The 15,581-nt window shown below is 38.2% G+C and overlaps 1 protein-coding gene across 9 annotated transcripts in view; it reads left to right on the top strand.

Moving 5' to 3' along the window:
* U2SURP (U2 snRNP associated SURP domain containing) overlaps nucleotides 1–15,581 on the top strand; it is a 46,648-nt gene that overhangs the window by 24,638 nt on the left and 6,429 nt on the right. For all 9 annotated transcript variants that reach the window (XM_080623104.1, XM_080623101.1, XM_080623100.1 and 6 more), the window contains 8 exons: nucleotides 10–172; nucleotides 2,115–2,194; nucleotides 3,273–3,360; nucleotides 4,427–4,549; nucleotides 5,807–5,963; nucleotides 6,340–6,435; nucleotides 8,038–8,104; nucleotides 9,116–9,278. In XM_080623104.1, the coding sequence (XP_080479230.1) occupies nucleotides 10–172; nucleotides 2,115–2,194; nucleotides 3,273–3,360; nucleotides 4,427–4,549; nucleotides 5,807–5,963; nucleotides 6,340–6,435; nucleotides 8,038–8,104; nucleotides 9,116–9,278 (937 nt within the window). The remainder of the gene's footprint in view (nucleotides 1–9; nucleotides 173–2,114; nucleotides 2,195–3,272; nucleotides 3,361–4,426; nucleotides 4,550–5,806; nucleotides 5,964–6,339; nucleotides 6,436–8,037; nucleotides 8,105–9,115; nucleotides 9,279–15,581) is intronic.

Raw genomic sequence — 15,581 nt, 5'->3', positions numbered from 1 at the left:
ATATTTCAGACAAAGGGACAAATTAGAGGAAATCCTGCGGGGATTAACGCCTCGGAAGAACGATATTGGGGATGCAATGGTATTCTGTCTAAATAATGCAGAAGCCGCTGAGGAAATTGTAGACTGCATAACAGAATCATTGTCTATTCTGAAGACTCCTCTTCCGAAGAAGGTGTGGAGATTTTGTATATTCTTATATTTTGAGGCAAGAGCTCATGTAACAGCACATGCATATTATTTCATATAGCATTAAGATTTTTGTTTTAAAATGTGGGCTTGAATATGAGTATACTTTTTCTCCTGTGGCATTTTATTATATATGTCCATCATATTTGAAAATCATGGCAGTCAGGTCAAGTTCCCTGTGACTGGAAAAAGGGAAATATAACCCCCATTTTCAAGAAGGGGAAAATGGATGACCCGGGGAATTACAGACCAGTCAGTCTCACCTCTGTGCCTGGCAAAATCTTGGAGCAGGCATGCTAAGGCACATGAAAAACAAGGAGGTGGTTGGTGACAGCCAGCATGGCTTCACTAAGGGAAAATCCTGCCTGACCAATTTGGTGGCCTTCTATGATGGGGCTACGAAACTGATGGACAGGGGCAGAGCAGTTGATGTGATCTACCTGGACTTGAGCAAAGCGTTTGACACTGTCCCACACAACATCCTTGTCTCTAAATTGGAGAGACATCAATTTGATGGGTGGACCACTCAGTGGATAAAGAACTGGCTGGATGGCCGCACACAAAGAATTGTGGTCAATGGCTCGATGTCCGGCTGGAGACCGGTAACGAGTGGTGTCCCTCAGGGATCGGTGTTGGGACCGGTCTTGTTCAACATCTTTGTCGGTGACATGGACAGTGGGATTGAGTGTGCCCTCAGGAAGTTTGCCGATGACACCAAGCTGTGTGGTTCGGTTGATACACCGGAGGGAAGGGATGCCATCCAGAGGGACCTCGACATGCTTGTGAGGTGGGCTGATGCCAACCTTATGAAGTTTAACCATGCCAAGTGCAAGGTCCTGCACCTGGGTGGGAGCAATCCCAGGCACAGCTACAGGTTGGGCAGAGAAGAGATTCAGAGCAGCCCCGCGGAGAAGGACTTGGGGGTGTTGGTCGATGAAAAAATGAACATGAGCCGGCTTCAGTGTGCGCTCACAGCCCAGAAAGCCAACCGTATCCTGGGCTGCATCAAAAGGAGCTTGACCAGCAGGTCGAAGGAGGTGATCCTGCCCCTCTACTCTGCTCTCGTGAGACCTCACTTGGAGTGTTGTGTACAGTTCTGGTGTCCTCAACATAAAAAGGACATGGAACTGTTGGAACAAGTCCAGAGGAGGGCCACGAGGATGATGAGGGGACTGGAGCACCTCCTGTATGAAGACAGGCTGAGAAAATTGGGGCTGTTCAGCCTGGAGAAGAGAAGGCTGCGTGGAGACCTCCTAGCAGCCTTCCAGTAGCTGAAGGGGGCCTATAGGGATGCTGGGGAGGGACTCTTCTTTAGGGACTGTAGTGATAGGACAAGGGGTAATGGGTTAAAACTAAAACAGGGGAAGTTCAGGTTGGATCTAAGGAAGAAGTTTTTTACTGTGAACGTGGTGAGGCACTGGAATGGGTTGCCCAGGGAGGTTGTGAATGCTCCATCCTTGGTGGTGTTCAAGGCCAGGTTGGACAGAGCCTTGGGTGACATGGTTTAGTGTGAGGTGATTAGTTCCAATCCCATGGCAGGGGGATTCGACCTAGATGACCTAAAGGTCTTTTCCAACACTAACTATTCTATGGTTTGATGGTTGCATTCTTTCTGAATTTGCTTGTAATTTAAGTTCTGCTTTTCTGTGAAGTTGAAAATAGTTTGTTCAAATAAGGAAATAAAAACTGGAATGCCATGATCTGTCCTTTGTACTCCTGTGCCAATAGGTTACAGTGGTTAGTACCATGTAGCATAAGCTACTTGCCTCTTAGCATGTTTATTAACAATATGGCTGTGTTACACTTAATTTTAATTTGCTACTTCTAGATAGTTTAAATTATCTTGTATTTTTTTCTGGAAAAGTGCATATATTTTCAAGATCATTTAAACTGTAGAGTTCTCTTGACTTGAACATTCTTTATTGTAGATTGCAAGATTGTATCTAGTGTCGGATGTGTTATACAACTCTTCAGCTAAAGTTGCCAATGCTTCCTACTATAGAAAATTGTGAGTATAATATTTTAGGTGATTGATTAAAGAAACCCAAAAAATCCTTGTATTCAGTTTTGTATATCAGTGGGTAAATGTGACTGTAGAGAAATTAACACTTTTCTGTGAGGTTACTGTTACAACACTGATATTTATATGAAAATGTAGAAGATGTTGTATCTTAATGCATACAATTTTTTATAATGCAAAAAGAAGTGTTACATGCCCTTTCAAGGGCCCTGTCAAGGGACAACTTACATGGAACTTCACAGAGGTGAGAATAACTCATGTGCCACTTTACAGAAAGAGAGCCTGTAGGTAAAAGCCAAGGTATAGGAAATAATCCATGTGAAGAAGTCAATTTTAGAAATAGTTTTCTTTCTTTCTTTTTTATTTTATTTTATTTTAATTGAAAGGTGGTTTTTTTTTTTTTAAATCTCTATGAACTTTGAAGAACTTGTGAGGGAATTATCTATTTTGTTTCTAAGGCACTGAGAAGAATTTAAGAACAATGTCCAATGGAGAGTGCCGTTGTAATATTTAGATATTTATTTGCCTCTACTTCCTGCAGTTTCTCTAACGTTATGGTAACATGATGGGAAATGTTTAGCATGTTATGAAACAAGTGATTGAAAATTACGCTTCTTGTGGCAGTGTGTCTTGCTGTGCCAGGGTTTTTTTCTGCACATTGAGAGAAGCTCAAGGGAAGCTAGGCAGATGCTACTCACTGTGCTTTCATTGAAGACCTCATTGAGTAAATTAGAATAGAAATCTAACAAAGAATTTTTTAAAAATGAATTCTGAGATAATTCTTTCATTGTATGTAGGGTTGTAAAATTCCTTTTATCCTCCTTCAGTCTTTCCAGGTGGTATAAAGTGACTGCAGCAGATGTGAAGATCTCCCTTCACAATTCTGTTGTTGTCAAAGATGATTTAATATACAGTAATCATTTGCTTTATAGTTCAGTACATGGCTAATACAGGGATCAAAACTTTGTGCTTTTGAGTCCTGTCCCAGGCATTTTCATTAATTATGTATGTCCAAAAACCATATATTATGAAGTTTAACTAAAGAAATGTATATGTTTAATTCTAGTTTTGAAACAAAATTATGTCAGATATTCTCTGATCTCAATGCTACTTACCGTACAATACAAGGCCATTTACAGTCTGAAAATTTCAAGGTATGTATTTCATTGTTACTTACATGACATAGAAGTCAAATAAATAGGTGTTCCTGCACAAGAGATAGCATACTATGGTAGATGATTTAGACATCAGGCTTCCTAAGTAAGCTTAAAAAAAAAAATAAATCAAATTTTCTCTCTTTTAAAGATATCCTTGAAATTAAGGAAGAAAATTAGCATCTAACAGCTGAAGTGTACCTGTAGATGTATATTTGTGGAGTTGAGAGGATATCTGTCTAGTACTTGAGTTGCAAACAAGGCCTTCTAGCCTTCTGGTTATTTTTGGACCACCTATATTTTGGTTTCAGAAATAAACTTGGGTGCTACCTGTGGGAAGGAACTGGTGGATTTGACAGCATAAAGTTATTTTTAAAGTTTGTTTTTGTGCTAGGCTTTTTGGAGGTTTAATAAATAGTCTGATCATGGGTAGTTGAGGGTGATTTTTGAAATGAAGTGCTCTGCTCCTCGCTGTTCTTATGCTTGGCCTAGCTTTCCCTTCTGCTTTAGAGAGACCTCTGTAGTTTGTTTTGGTGTTTGTTTTGGTTTTTTTCTTTTTTTTTTTTTTTGTGGTGGTGGTGGTGGGTTTTTTTATGGGTGTCTTTTTGTTTGGTTTTTTTTTTTTTTTTTTTTTCCCATTTAAGTCAGAATCTTTAAATACAAAGCTGACAGTGTAGTTTTTCTGTTTAAGGCCTTTATCCTGGCTGTCCTACCTTCTTTCCTCCCAATTGCTCCAGATTGAGAATCAATTTTAGTTACATGCTATTTTAGAACTATTTATTAAATTATGTAGTAAAGACAGGCAGTAGAATATTTTTTACTATTATTTTTAATACCTGTAGCTACATCTAATGAATCAAGCTTGAGTTGAAGCTTGACAAAAACAAAAGCCATGAAAGTAGGAACATAATTTCATTCCTATCAGCATGGTATCATTGTAATATACTCTAGTATGGAACTACCTAGGAGTAGTTGTCTGCAGTGTTAGTTCTCTGTGGTGTCTTTCCAATCACTTAAAATTTCCTAATACAAATTTATGAGCATGTTTTTTCCCTGTTGTTTCTAGCAACGGGTAATGACATGCTTCCGAGCATGGGAAGACTGGGCAATCTATCCAGAACCGTTTCTGATCAAACTACAGAATATTTTCTTGGGGCTTGTAAATATCATGGAAGATAAAGAAACAGAGGTAAGTGACCTTGGCAATGATGCTAGCAGATGCTGAGGAAAATGTGTAAGTATGAAATAGAGCTGACAAGGACTATTTTGATGTCTCTATTAAGGTGAACAAACCTTTTTTTCCTATAAATCCTTACTCTTAAATACAAGTCTAAGAGATTTTTCAGGTGCAAATACTGTTTGATCTGTTTATACGTTTGTTGCTTGTAGATTAGGTGCTGTGGTGGTGGTATATTGTGAAACCATTTCAGAGCAAAGACAAGTGCCAGGCATCTGGCTAGCTGAATCATCCACATTCTTTTTGTGTGAGTGTCACACTTAGATGTGATGAAACCATTTGAGCTTTCTTAGTTTGAGAGGAAGGTTGCTGTAGGTCATTTACACTGGTGATATTCTACTTTGATCTTTGCTCTACTGTATTAGAGCAGTAAGTTCCTAACTTTTGTGTTATGCTACAAGATTTATATATATATTTTTTAATAGAGGCTATTTTAAATAAGATATGTAATGAGTTTTAGTTACTGTACAGTGATATGTGTAAATTACTATTCAGTATTTTTAAGTTCTATGCTTAAAAGTTTGGGATGCCATTAGCACTAAGTCAGTGTGTACTAATCTTTCAGTTATGTATATGTATTATTCAAGAAAATAAAGACATAAATTTATGTATGTTTAGGTTAAGTTAATTTTGTAACTCTGGAAACATGCCTTTCGGAACAGTTGGAGGCAGACCTACAGTATAATTTGAAGGTTGGCTTATTTCTCTTACAGTAGAGCAGAGTGAACATGCCCCTGTGAAAGACACTGTACCTAACATGTTAGAATATGTAGGTGTACATAGCATTTACATGTGTTCCTTAAATTTGTGTTCCTGCTAAATAGTCGATTTCTGTTAGTTGTTCAGATTGCTAGTTCTCAGGGAATTTTTCGTGTGGACTAAGTACAATTTATCTGACTATAATTGGCTCATTTCAAGCTAAACCTCAGCTTAGTGTCTTTTCTTTTAAATATAGGTATTGCAAAGCTTCCAGTACATTGTGGAAAAATTCCAAGTTCTTGCTTAAAATTTTTTACAGGAGGATATTGTCATGTGTACCTTCTACAATAAGCAACTGTACTGGTTAACAGAAGTTGTTAAAGTTGAGGGGTTTTGTGTTGAGGTATTTTCAAAAGTGTTCATTTAAGAATAAATGAATCAATGATTGCAGAAGTAAATTAAAGCAGTGTAGATTTGTTATTGAAATAATTAATTTTTCTTTGCTTTCAGGAAGTACCAGATGATCTTGATGGTGCTCCCATTGAGGAAGAGCTTGATGGTGCTCCACTAGAGGATGTGGATGGAATTCCTATTGATGCTGCTCCTATTGATGATCTGGATGGAGTCCCAATTAAGTCGCTGGATGACGATCTTGATGGAGTTCCTTGTATGAAATGTTTCAATACTGCTTTCAATTTGAATCTTCAATTTTTAATGATCTGTTTTCCCCAAGTAGTTTTTACAAGTTCAGCCAAGAATTAACATGACATGTAGCTTTGTAATAGGTTGACTTTGATTAATTTCAGTTTGTTCTAGGAAGAATTAGTTTAAAAACTGCTTTTAGTCTGTGATTGCTTCAGAGACACAGTAGGTGTACTCTGATGTTATGGGGTATCTGGTTCCAAATACTAATTTCTTTTCTTTGCAAATAATAAAGCAGTTTAATATGTTTTAGTATTTACATCTGGTAGTTATATTAGGATTTGTGTTTGTACTTTTGAAGAATATTGGAAATTCTTTTTCTATGTCTCTTTCTGCAACAGTGGATGCAGCTGAAGACTCAAAAAAGAATGAGCCTATATTTAAAGTTGCCCCTTCGAAGTGGGAAGCAGTGGATGAATCGGAACTGGAAGCTCAAGGTTAGTTTTCAAAGTGTGTATTAAAGTAATCGCCTCCTGAAGTAAACTGAAAGCTTAATGTCACTTCTTTGTTTCATGATTATTTTCAACTGATCTGTTTCAAACTGTTAATATGATTTCTGTAGTAATACAGTAGGATTTTCAATTGTAACTTGTTTTTTTTTTGTTATAACTTTGGTGCGGTCTATGGGGCGGAGTCTAGTTGGAGGCCTGTATCTAGTGGAGTGCCTCAAGGGTCAGTACTGGGACCAGTATTATTTAATATATTCATCAACAATTTAGATGAGGGAATTGAGTGTACTATCAGCAAGTTTGCTGATGACACTAAGCTGGGAGGAGTGGCTGACATGCCAGAAGGCTGTGCCGCCATCCAGCGAGACCTGGACAGGCTGGAGAGTTGGGCAGGGAATAACTTGATGAAATACAACAAGGGAAAGTGTAGAGTCCTGCATCTGGGCAGGAACAACCCCAGGTTCCAGTACAGGTTGGGGAACGACCTGTTAGAGAGTAGTGTAGGGGAGAGGGACCTGGGGGTCCTAGTGGATGGCAGGATGACCATGAGCCAACACTGTGCCCTTGTGGCCAAGAAGGCCAATGGCATCCTGGGGTGTATTAGAAGGGGGGTGGTCAGTAGGTCGAGAGAGGTCCTCCTTCCCCTCTACTCTGCCCTGGTGAGACCGCATCTGGAATATTGTGTCCAGTTCTGGGCCCCTCAGTTCAAGAAGGACAGGGACCTGCTGGAGAGAGTCCAGCGCAGGGCAACTAAGATGATTAAGGGAGTGGAGCATCTCCCTTATGAGGAAAGGCTGAGGGAGCTGGGTCTCTATAGTTTGGAAAAGAGGAGACTGAGGGGTGACCTTATTAGTGTATATAAATATATAAAGGGTGAGTGTCACGAGGATGGAGCCAGGCTCTTCTCAGTGGCAAACAATGATAGGACAAGGGGTAGTGGGCTCAAACTGGAACACAAGAGGTTCCACTTAAACTTGAGAAGAAACTTCTCAGTGAGGGTGACGGAACACTGGAACAGGCTGCCCAGGGAGGTTGTGGAGTCTCCTTCTCTGGAGACATTCAAATCCCGCCTGGACGCCTTCCTGTGTAACCTCATCTAGGTGTTCCTGCTCTGGCAGGGGGATTGGACTAGATGATCTTTTGAGGTCCCTTCCAATCTCTAGCTTACTCTGTGTGTGTGTACTGTGTGTGAAGAAAACAGTGTATTCTGGCTTTGTTGTTCTACTTCAATTACCTACCAACCTTTAGAAATAATTTCCAATTCATTAAATATTGGGAAAAAAAATAATCTGGGTGTGGGGTTGGTTGTCTTTCTACTTATTTGTTTGGGAGGTGAGATTTTAGAAACTGACAAATGGCTGCTTTTGAAGGATTTTCTGAAACATGACACAAAATATAAGTGAGTAGCTCTGCAAATAGTAAATATTCTGATAGTGTGGAGTTTTGAGTATTTCTATGAAATACAAAGTCTGAATTAAGTGCTAGGTGCTGGTAAATTTTGTGTTATAACTTTTATTATATCTGCAAATACAAATTTTGAGTTTGTGATAGCTTTTTCTGTTGTTAAAATGATCTTACGGTCTCTTCTAGCTGTTACTACTTCTAAATGGGAGCTTTTTGACCAACATGAAGAATCCGAGGAGGAGGAAATTCAAAAGTAAATACTGTTTCATTCTCTTGAAAACATAAGTCTTAGGAACTTCCAATGAGATATATGTATTCTATGTCTCATATGCATATATATGCATGTGTATGCTATGTATGTATTGTAAGAGCAGAACAAAAATAAAATTTGAAAGTAAGGAAATGGAGAAAAGTCAGGATTTTAGTGCAGCTTGCTTGCAGCCCACATAATGTTTCTCTATCATAAAAAATTATACATTTTGGTAGAGTTGTCAACCATAATCTTTAAATTGATGCTTATTTGGTAATGTCAAATAGTAAGAACAATGGCAGTAGTATTTTGCATTTTGGAAATCTTGATGTCAGGTGTGTATGAATATGTCTATAAAGCTCTGCCTTTTGCTTTTGAGACAAAAACAGTGAATCATGTTCCAGCGTAGATGTTTCTTTGGGTGCTAATAGACTTCATGCCATCTGTTGTTTTTGAGCAGTCTTTTACTTTAGGCAATTGAGAGCATCTATTAGTTGGTGTTTAAATATATTACTGCATTGCATGCAGTCCTGCAGCACTCTAGTGGCCAGTCTGGGAATATAATTTTGAGTATCTGCCATGTCAGGTTTGTATCCAGAACGTGCAAGTGTAGTAAATATTGTTCCTTTATAAAACAACATATCTGAAAAGCGCAGTTACAGTGCTGAAACAGATTTTTGTTGAGGTAGTAGACTTGTTTTGTAGCTGAGGTAGATGTAGATTTGGTGACTAAGTTTCAAGAATTGTTCTGCAATCTGTTTTTATAAAAAGTTTAAATTATCTGGGGTTAATTCTATGAATAGTCTGCCAAAACCATAACAATTTAGATGAGAATAGCAAGATATCTGTCGCACAGAAACTTTTGTAGCTGCAGACTTTTACACAACATAATCTTACTTAACAGACTTCAAACCTAGTAACTAATCCTAGATAATAACTAGGAGAGATGGTAAATTTTGTAACAGATCGTTCTTATATGTATCTATATCAGTTAATTCTATGTTTTCTGTAAAGTCAAGAAGAAGAAAGTGAAGATGAAGATGACACTCAGAGTTCGAAGTCAGAAGAGCAACACATGTATTCCAATCCTATTAAAGAAGAAATGCCTGAATCCAAGTCATCAGTTAAATATTCAGAAATGAGTGAAGAAAAGCGTGCCAAACTCCGAGAAATAGAGGTCAGCATGTGCTGTTTTATGCCACCCTTCGGTACCTTTCCAGTTCTCACTTCTCCCCAGTTCTCTGCATATAATAGGGAATTATTGATCTTTTGAGGTCCCTTCCAATCTCTAGCATACTGTGATACTGTGAATCCTATTTTTATATAATTTTTTTTTTTTGGAGTCCAGTGTATTTTTACTAAGATATGTTGGTTTACCAGCCTTGCTTGTTTTGGCTTTTAAAATAATGCAGGAAAAATGAAGAACTGAGTCAGAGTATATTGCATGTTGAGAATTACTCTTCTTCAGTGTCCTTTTTCAGTACCACTGCTAGCCTGTGATTGCATAGGTTGCTCTACACTTTATTCCTCTTGGCACATGGTAGTGACTTTTGGGTGTGGCCTTAGTCCTACGCCTTTCTTGTTCTCTCTGTCTCTTACCTTGAAGTGTCTGCATTTTATTGCATTTAGAAGTTGCTCTTTTCACTGTATCAGCCATCAAACAAAGAATTAGATGCAACTAAACCAGGTGGCTCTGGAAACGGGGTATTTTAATCAAAGACCTACATGCAGTTTATCGGACTTGCTCGTTCTGTTATCTTTTCTCCAAGCATAGGCCTTATTACAGCGGTTAAAGTTGATAAGTGCAGATTCTTAAGTGTTCATACTGGCTTCTGAGTTTGTGGTTGACTGAGAAGGTAACTAGAACTTGAATTTAGCACGAGCTTTGTCTAGCAGTGAAGACCTTTCTGTCATACAATGCCATGCAAAACTGAATTTAGAATTAAATTTAAATTTAATACAATTAAAATTAAAAGGTTTAAAATTGCATACAGCTTTCCAGCTTCTATTCAGTATTAAAACCCATGATACACTGAATACTGAAATTCCTGTGCCTTCTCTTCTGTGCATTAAATTGATACTAAGAAGCTGCTAAACTACTTGTAGCTGTTGTAGCATCTTCAAGTGACAGATTATAATTTGGGTAATATTTTGAATGTGGAATTGTGGCTGCCTAACTCTTTATGTTATAATGTACTAGTTAGCTAAAATCAGACATTAGCAAAGCCCCATGGTAATCTTTTAAGATATAGAAGTAATAATCTTTTAAAATGTCACAACTGTTGTTTCTCCTAATTATGCTTCTGTTTAATAATTAAGATTATTAAAATTAATGGACTATAACTCAGCACTTAGAAACCTCTTGTTTTGCATAGCAGTTTGAAAGCTCATGATGCATAGCCATTTGGAGTGAGTAGATTCTGAATTTGAGAAAATCTAAATGGTATTTATGTCTTGTCTTCACTCGTGGTGGTAGTAGTTTTGTAGGAAATACGTGTTGTTAGACTAATGAAAGTACAAGTGTACCTACTTTTCATTTTGTTGTAGTAATGATTGTAGTGGTTATGGAAAGGGTTCTTTTCAGACTCAGTATCTGTTTTACAGAAGTTATCCCGGCAGTTGTGGAGGTGGGTTAGGAAGTCGTTTACTTTAACCATTGTCCATTTTACATCACACAAGTGTTGCAGGTTCATTCACCAGTGTAAATGTCTGTAACAGTTTTAGATGGTAAATATGTGATGTTTTCAAGTGCATATTGCCATCTTTATTCTTCATGGTAAGTGAGTTACCACCTCAGTTTGAGACTTCTGGAATATCCAGAAAAGGATTGTAATTTTTTTTTTTCATTTTCAGAACATTTCAGACACTAGGTAGAGGTACTTAAAATCTCTCCTTAAGTCTGTCACTGACAGGAAAGTACTCAAAAAGCATTCACACTCTTCTTAGTATGTACCGAGTCCCTGCCGAAGAACACATTCATTATTAAATTTGAGAGGAGGAGAAAACCAGCCCCAATTACTAGCTTTAACAGTTATGCCATCTAATGTACACTGTTAAAAATGTCACGTAAAGTCTTTGGCAGAAAAAGGGCAAAGTTTGATTCCCTGGCACTTTACACAGTGACTCACTAGGAGGCTGACACTTAATTTTTAATGCATTTTTTTAAATTAATGAGTACAATTTTTTCTCTTGGCACAGTTAGTAAATTCAGATTGTCAGCTGGGAGGGAAAAGTGCAGTAAGAAAGAAACTTTGGGCGCAGCCATCAGACTGGTGCCATCAGAGAAGGCAAGTTGTTAACCCTTTGTTTGCCTTCCCCATACCTCTGTGAACCTGGAGTGTTAACTCTAGCCAGAACAAAGGATTTTCTTTGTAACACAGAAGAACAGTGATTTCTTTACTGTTTGGTGTGGTCTGTTGGTTGTTTTTGGTTTTTTGTGGGGTTTTTTGTTTGTTTTTTTTTTTTTTTTTCAAGTGTGGGCAGATTGGCACTTTGCTTTACATTATAACTGAAATTTCAGAATGGTTTTTACAGGCAAAATGAAGCAGCGTTGTCCTCCTTGGACCTTTTTCTATGGTACTTTACTTCTGTCTCCATGTTGCTGTGCAAGCTTTTATAATCCTACCCAAAAAGCATAGAGTGGAGGAGATTTGCCCTCTTCAGTAACTGTCTTGGCTCACCTTTGTGTTAGCTACCTGAAACCTCAAAGTAGCTTTTCATTGCTTAATCAGAGGTAGGAGACTAATGGCCTGCAATCTTCCTGTTCAGCCTTTCTGCTACATACCACTGAACTCCACGAGGTGCAGGGTTGGGTTCTGTTGTGCTGTCCTGTGTCTGTGCCCTGTCAGTATCCCCTTGCCCAGTGCATAGAGATTCCCCCCAGCTGTGTACCTGCCCTTCCCCTGCTCACCCCACCCCTCAGTGTTTCATGGTATTTGAGGTTTTTCCTGTATGTCACCAAGGAAAGGAGGTTACTCTCCTTGCTTTCTTGGTACAGATTGCTGTACCAGACAAGATAGGTCAGAGTTCTTTTGGTATAGTATTCAGTCTTCAACAGAGAATGACTAAAGCACAAGGTAAGAACAGATAAAGCGTAGTCCAGAAGAGCAGATCGCATGAAAGGCCTGTTGTGAATTTCAGGGCCTTGTATACCTTTGTCAAGAACCCAAAGTTCCACAGAGTTTCCATTATTTCTTTTATGGTGCTTAGTATGCAGAGTAGTCATAAAATCATAGAATGGTTTGGGCTGGAAGGGACTTTAAAGATCACCTGGTTCCAACCAGGTGTCTTGGATGTGTATCCTATCTGTAATCAGTCTAGATTTAGGTGCAATTACATACCAAGGAGAAGTTCCTGTATTTTATCAAACATCTGGTGATTAACTTCCTAGTTAATCCTAGTGTGTAATACGCAGCTAATTTACCTCAAATAACTTGTGTTTGAAATTGGCTACTGAAGTTATGAGGCTGTATAACTGTGGAATAACCTCTTATGAAAAAGTCTTTCCCCCTGCCCCAGAGACAACTGTGTATAGACTCAGTATCAGCAGAAGATGAGAAAACCAAGAACAGTTTTTGAAAATAGATTTATTTTTAGCAAAGGGGGCTACCCACAGCACACCTGTGTGTGTGTCAGCAGGCAAAAAGTTACAGGCAGGGCTTGGGTTTGCATCAGTCTGTGGTTTCCCTGAACCATAGTAGCAATGTTAACCTTTTCTGTAACTTGCTAGTGAGCTGGTTAGTCTGTAATCGAGGCCTTAAATTCCTCTGAATCTTTTAATCTCTCCCAAATGAGTTTGAGGAGAGAGGGGGAAGTTTCAAGGTGAGAACCAAAAGACAAAACTTGTGTTGTGGAGCTCTTAATTTTGAATTTATGAGAGATACCTCCTCATGGTTAGTGAGAAATATGATACCTGCATTGGAGCACTTAATAGAGATTGCTCACAGGAACCTCAGTGATGTTTGATACTTCTGCATTGCAGCCTCTGAAAACCTCTAAACTCTTTTTGCTGCGGGAGACTGCTGTACCTGAGAAATTAATACTACAAAGTTTTGGCACAAGGTTTTGAAAAATTTCCTCTTCCATATTGCCATACAGACTCTAGTTAAAGTCAGTGTATCCTCTTCTAAGGATGAACAATCTTAATGGTTTTTGTTTGACAAAAATAGTTAAAGAATAACCAATTCAGTGAGAGTATAGTAGTTCTTTTTAAATGCAGGTTTACAGAGTTGGAATGCTTACAAAATCAGTGCTTCATCAACTAGATGTTTAAGCATATTTAAGCCTAAGTTTTAGAGATCTCTTTCTCCTGGGGGTGTATCTGGATCTCTGTGATAGGAATATAAACATCATACACTACATGAAAAGATCAATAAGAAGAATGTTCGTTATGACTAATATGCTATGAATAGTGAAATGCTGAAGGGAAGTAACTAAGGTATATGTTTATATATTCTGAGTGGTAGAATTATTTAGAGAATTCTTTTGTGGACTTTGGAACCCAAATAACCCTTTTTCTTTTAAAACACAGTTATGGTGGTGATGAAATAGCAAAAGCTAATTACTTGCCTCTGCTGAAAGGGACTATCCTGATCCTACCTGTGAACTCTGGCACTTGCTCATTCTTACCCTGAGCCAGTACCTCTCACTAATGTGGGCAGTGTGTGTGGGTGGAATTGAAGGTGAGGGGTGGGCTTCTACTGGATTAGTGAGTTGATCTGGCTATTGGAAGGCTAAGCCAAGCACTCTAATGATGAGGGTGAGGAGGAACTCTTTGCTTGGAGTGGTGAGGGAGGGTGGACATGAGCTGTTAATGCCCTCAGCATTTTATACCACTTCTCTCTTTTTCCAGGGGTTGTACTGAAAAGAGTCAGTTTACATAGGTTGAAAGGGAGATACAGAACTATGTGGGACAGAGATCCATTGATGATTGTTCTGTAAAAGACCACAGTTGCCTTGGGAAACCATACAATGTTAACATAGTTGGAGTTTGGGGAGGTGTTGAGTCAGTGGTTATATAGGCTTTTCTTATTTTTCCTTCCTTATCATGGTAGAGAAAGCAAACTTGGTTTTGTAGCAGAACAGGTTGTACAGGGTGACACTGAATATATGGATCCAGGAGGTATTTCTGCATTTCAAGGAGCAGAGAAAAAATGACAACTGGTGATGTCAGCTCTCCATTGGCTGCTGACTTTAACTGGAGGAATTGTAAGCAAAACTGCTCACCCTTAGGTAGCATGTACTCTGTAAAATGAGGGAGGTAAGCAGAACATTTGTCAGAAACTTAGCTTATACAAGATAGCAATGCCTGATTGGAGTCTGTCCCTTCACCCCAAAAAACAAGTTGCTCCATAGTGTTTTGAGACTAAAATGAAAAATGTGTTGTTGGTATAAACTTTATAACTGAACAGGAAGAGGATCCTGTTCGAAGTAGTGCTATTTTTGCCTGGGTTTTATGTTTCTTAACATATTTGCTCTTATGATTGATTTGTTTTTGTTGCACCTTTCCTTCCTTCTCTGTCAGTAATTGGAAGGATTAGAATATGTGATATCTTCATATCTGGTATGGCCTTGTCTTTTGAGAAGGAAAAAAGAAATTTTTAGGATTTGATTTAGTGCCCCCTTCATATTATGGAATTGAGGACCTGAAGAATAAGAATCCCTTCAAATAATCAAAATGGACACAGTTGACAAAGTCTTTTCCTTTGTGTGTGTGTGTGTGTTTGGTGTGGAAGAGTTAAATATTTCTAAAGACAAAATATTTTGTATGTTAGCTAAAAATGAAGCCAAACCTCAAGCACTGGAAAAATCTACTCTTGCATATATGACTGTGCAATTGGTATTGAGACAGGAAATACAGGAGGGTCAGAGCATAAACATTTGGAAGATGGTTGACACATACAACATGACTTATTACCAAGCTGCTCCCCACCCCTCCCCTCAGCCCCCAAAAAATTCTTCTGGTCACAAAAAAAAAAAGAAAAATTGAAGTATTGTCTATAAAAGGCCATGTCAGTAAAAATTAAAAATTGACAAATCAATGCTAAGACATGTGAGAGAAGTTTTATGATGTGAATCAACTTGGGGAAAGGTTTTAGTCTATTTAGGGGAAAAAAAAAATCCACATGGAAGAATTCTGACGCTTGTTTAACTTTTTGACTCAGTTGGGAATATTATCACAGTAAATTTAGTGTTGCATTTAACTGATTTTTGTTGCTAAGCTTGCTAGTGCATAATAGAGTATAATGTTAGTAAAAACTTCTTTCAAATCAGCCACTCAGTGCAAAGAGCCCTAAAGAGGAGATGCATTTGTTTTAACGTCCTAAGTGTATCACTCTTTTGATTTTAACATTTAGGGTTAAATGGAAAAAAAAACAGTTTCTGAAGGAAAACTTGGAGTAGACAAGAAAAGTTGAAGTGATACATTAAGAAACCTGCAGTAAAGTATTTAAATTTGAAAGAAAAAAACCCAAATGATGGA

The sequence above is a fragment of the Psittacula echo genome (assembly GCF_963264785.1).
Source record: "Psittacula echo genome assembly, chromosome: 7".
In the NCBI taxonomy this organism is placed as follows: domain Eukaryota; kingdom Metazoa; phylum Chordata; class Aves; order Psittaciformes; family Psittacidae; genus Psittacula; species Psittacula echo.
Note: the sequence above shows the minus strand (reverse complement) of the source record. Positions and strands in the feature narration are given on the sequence as shown.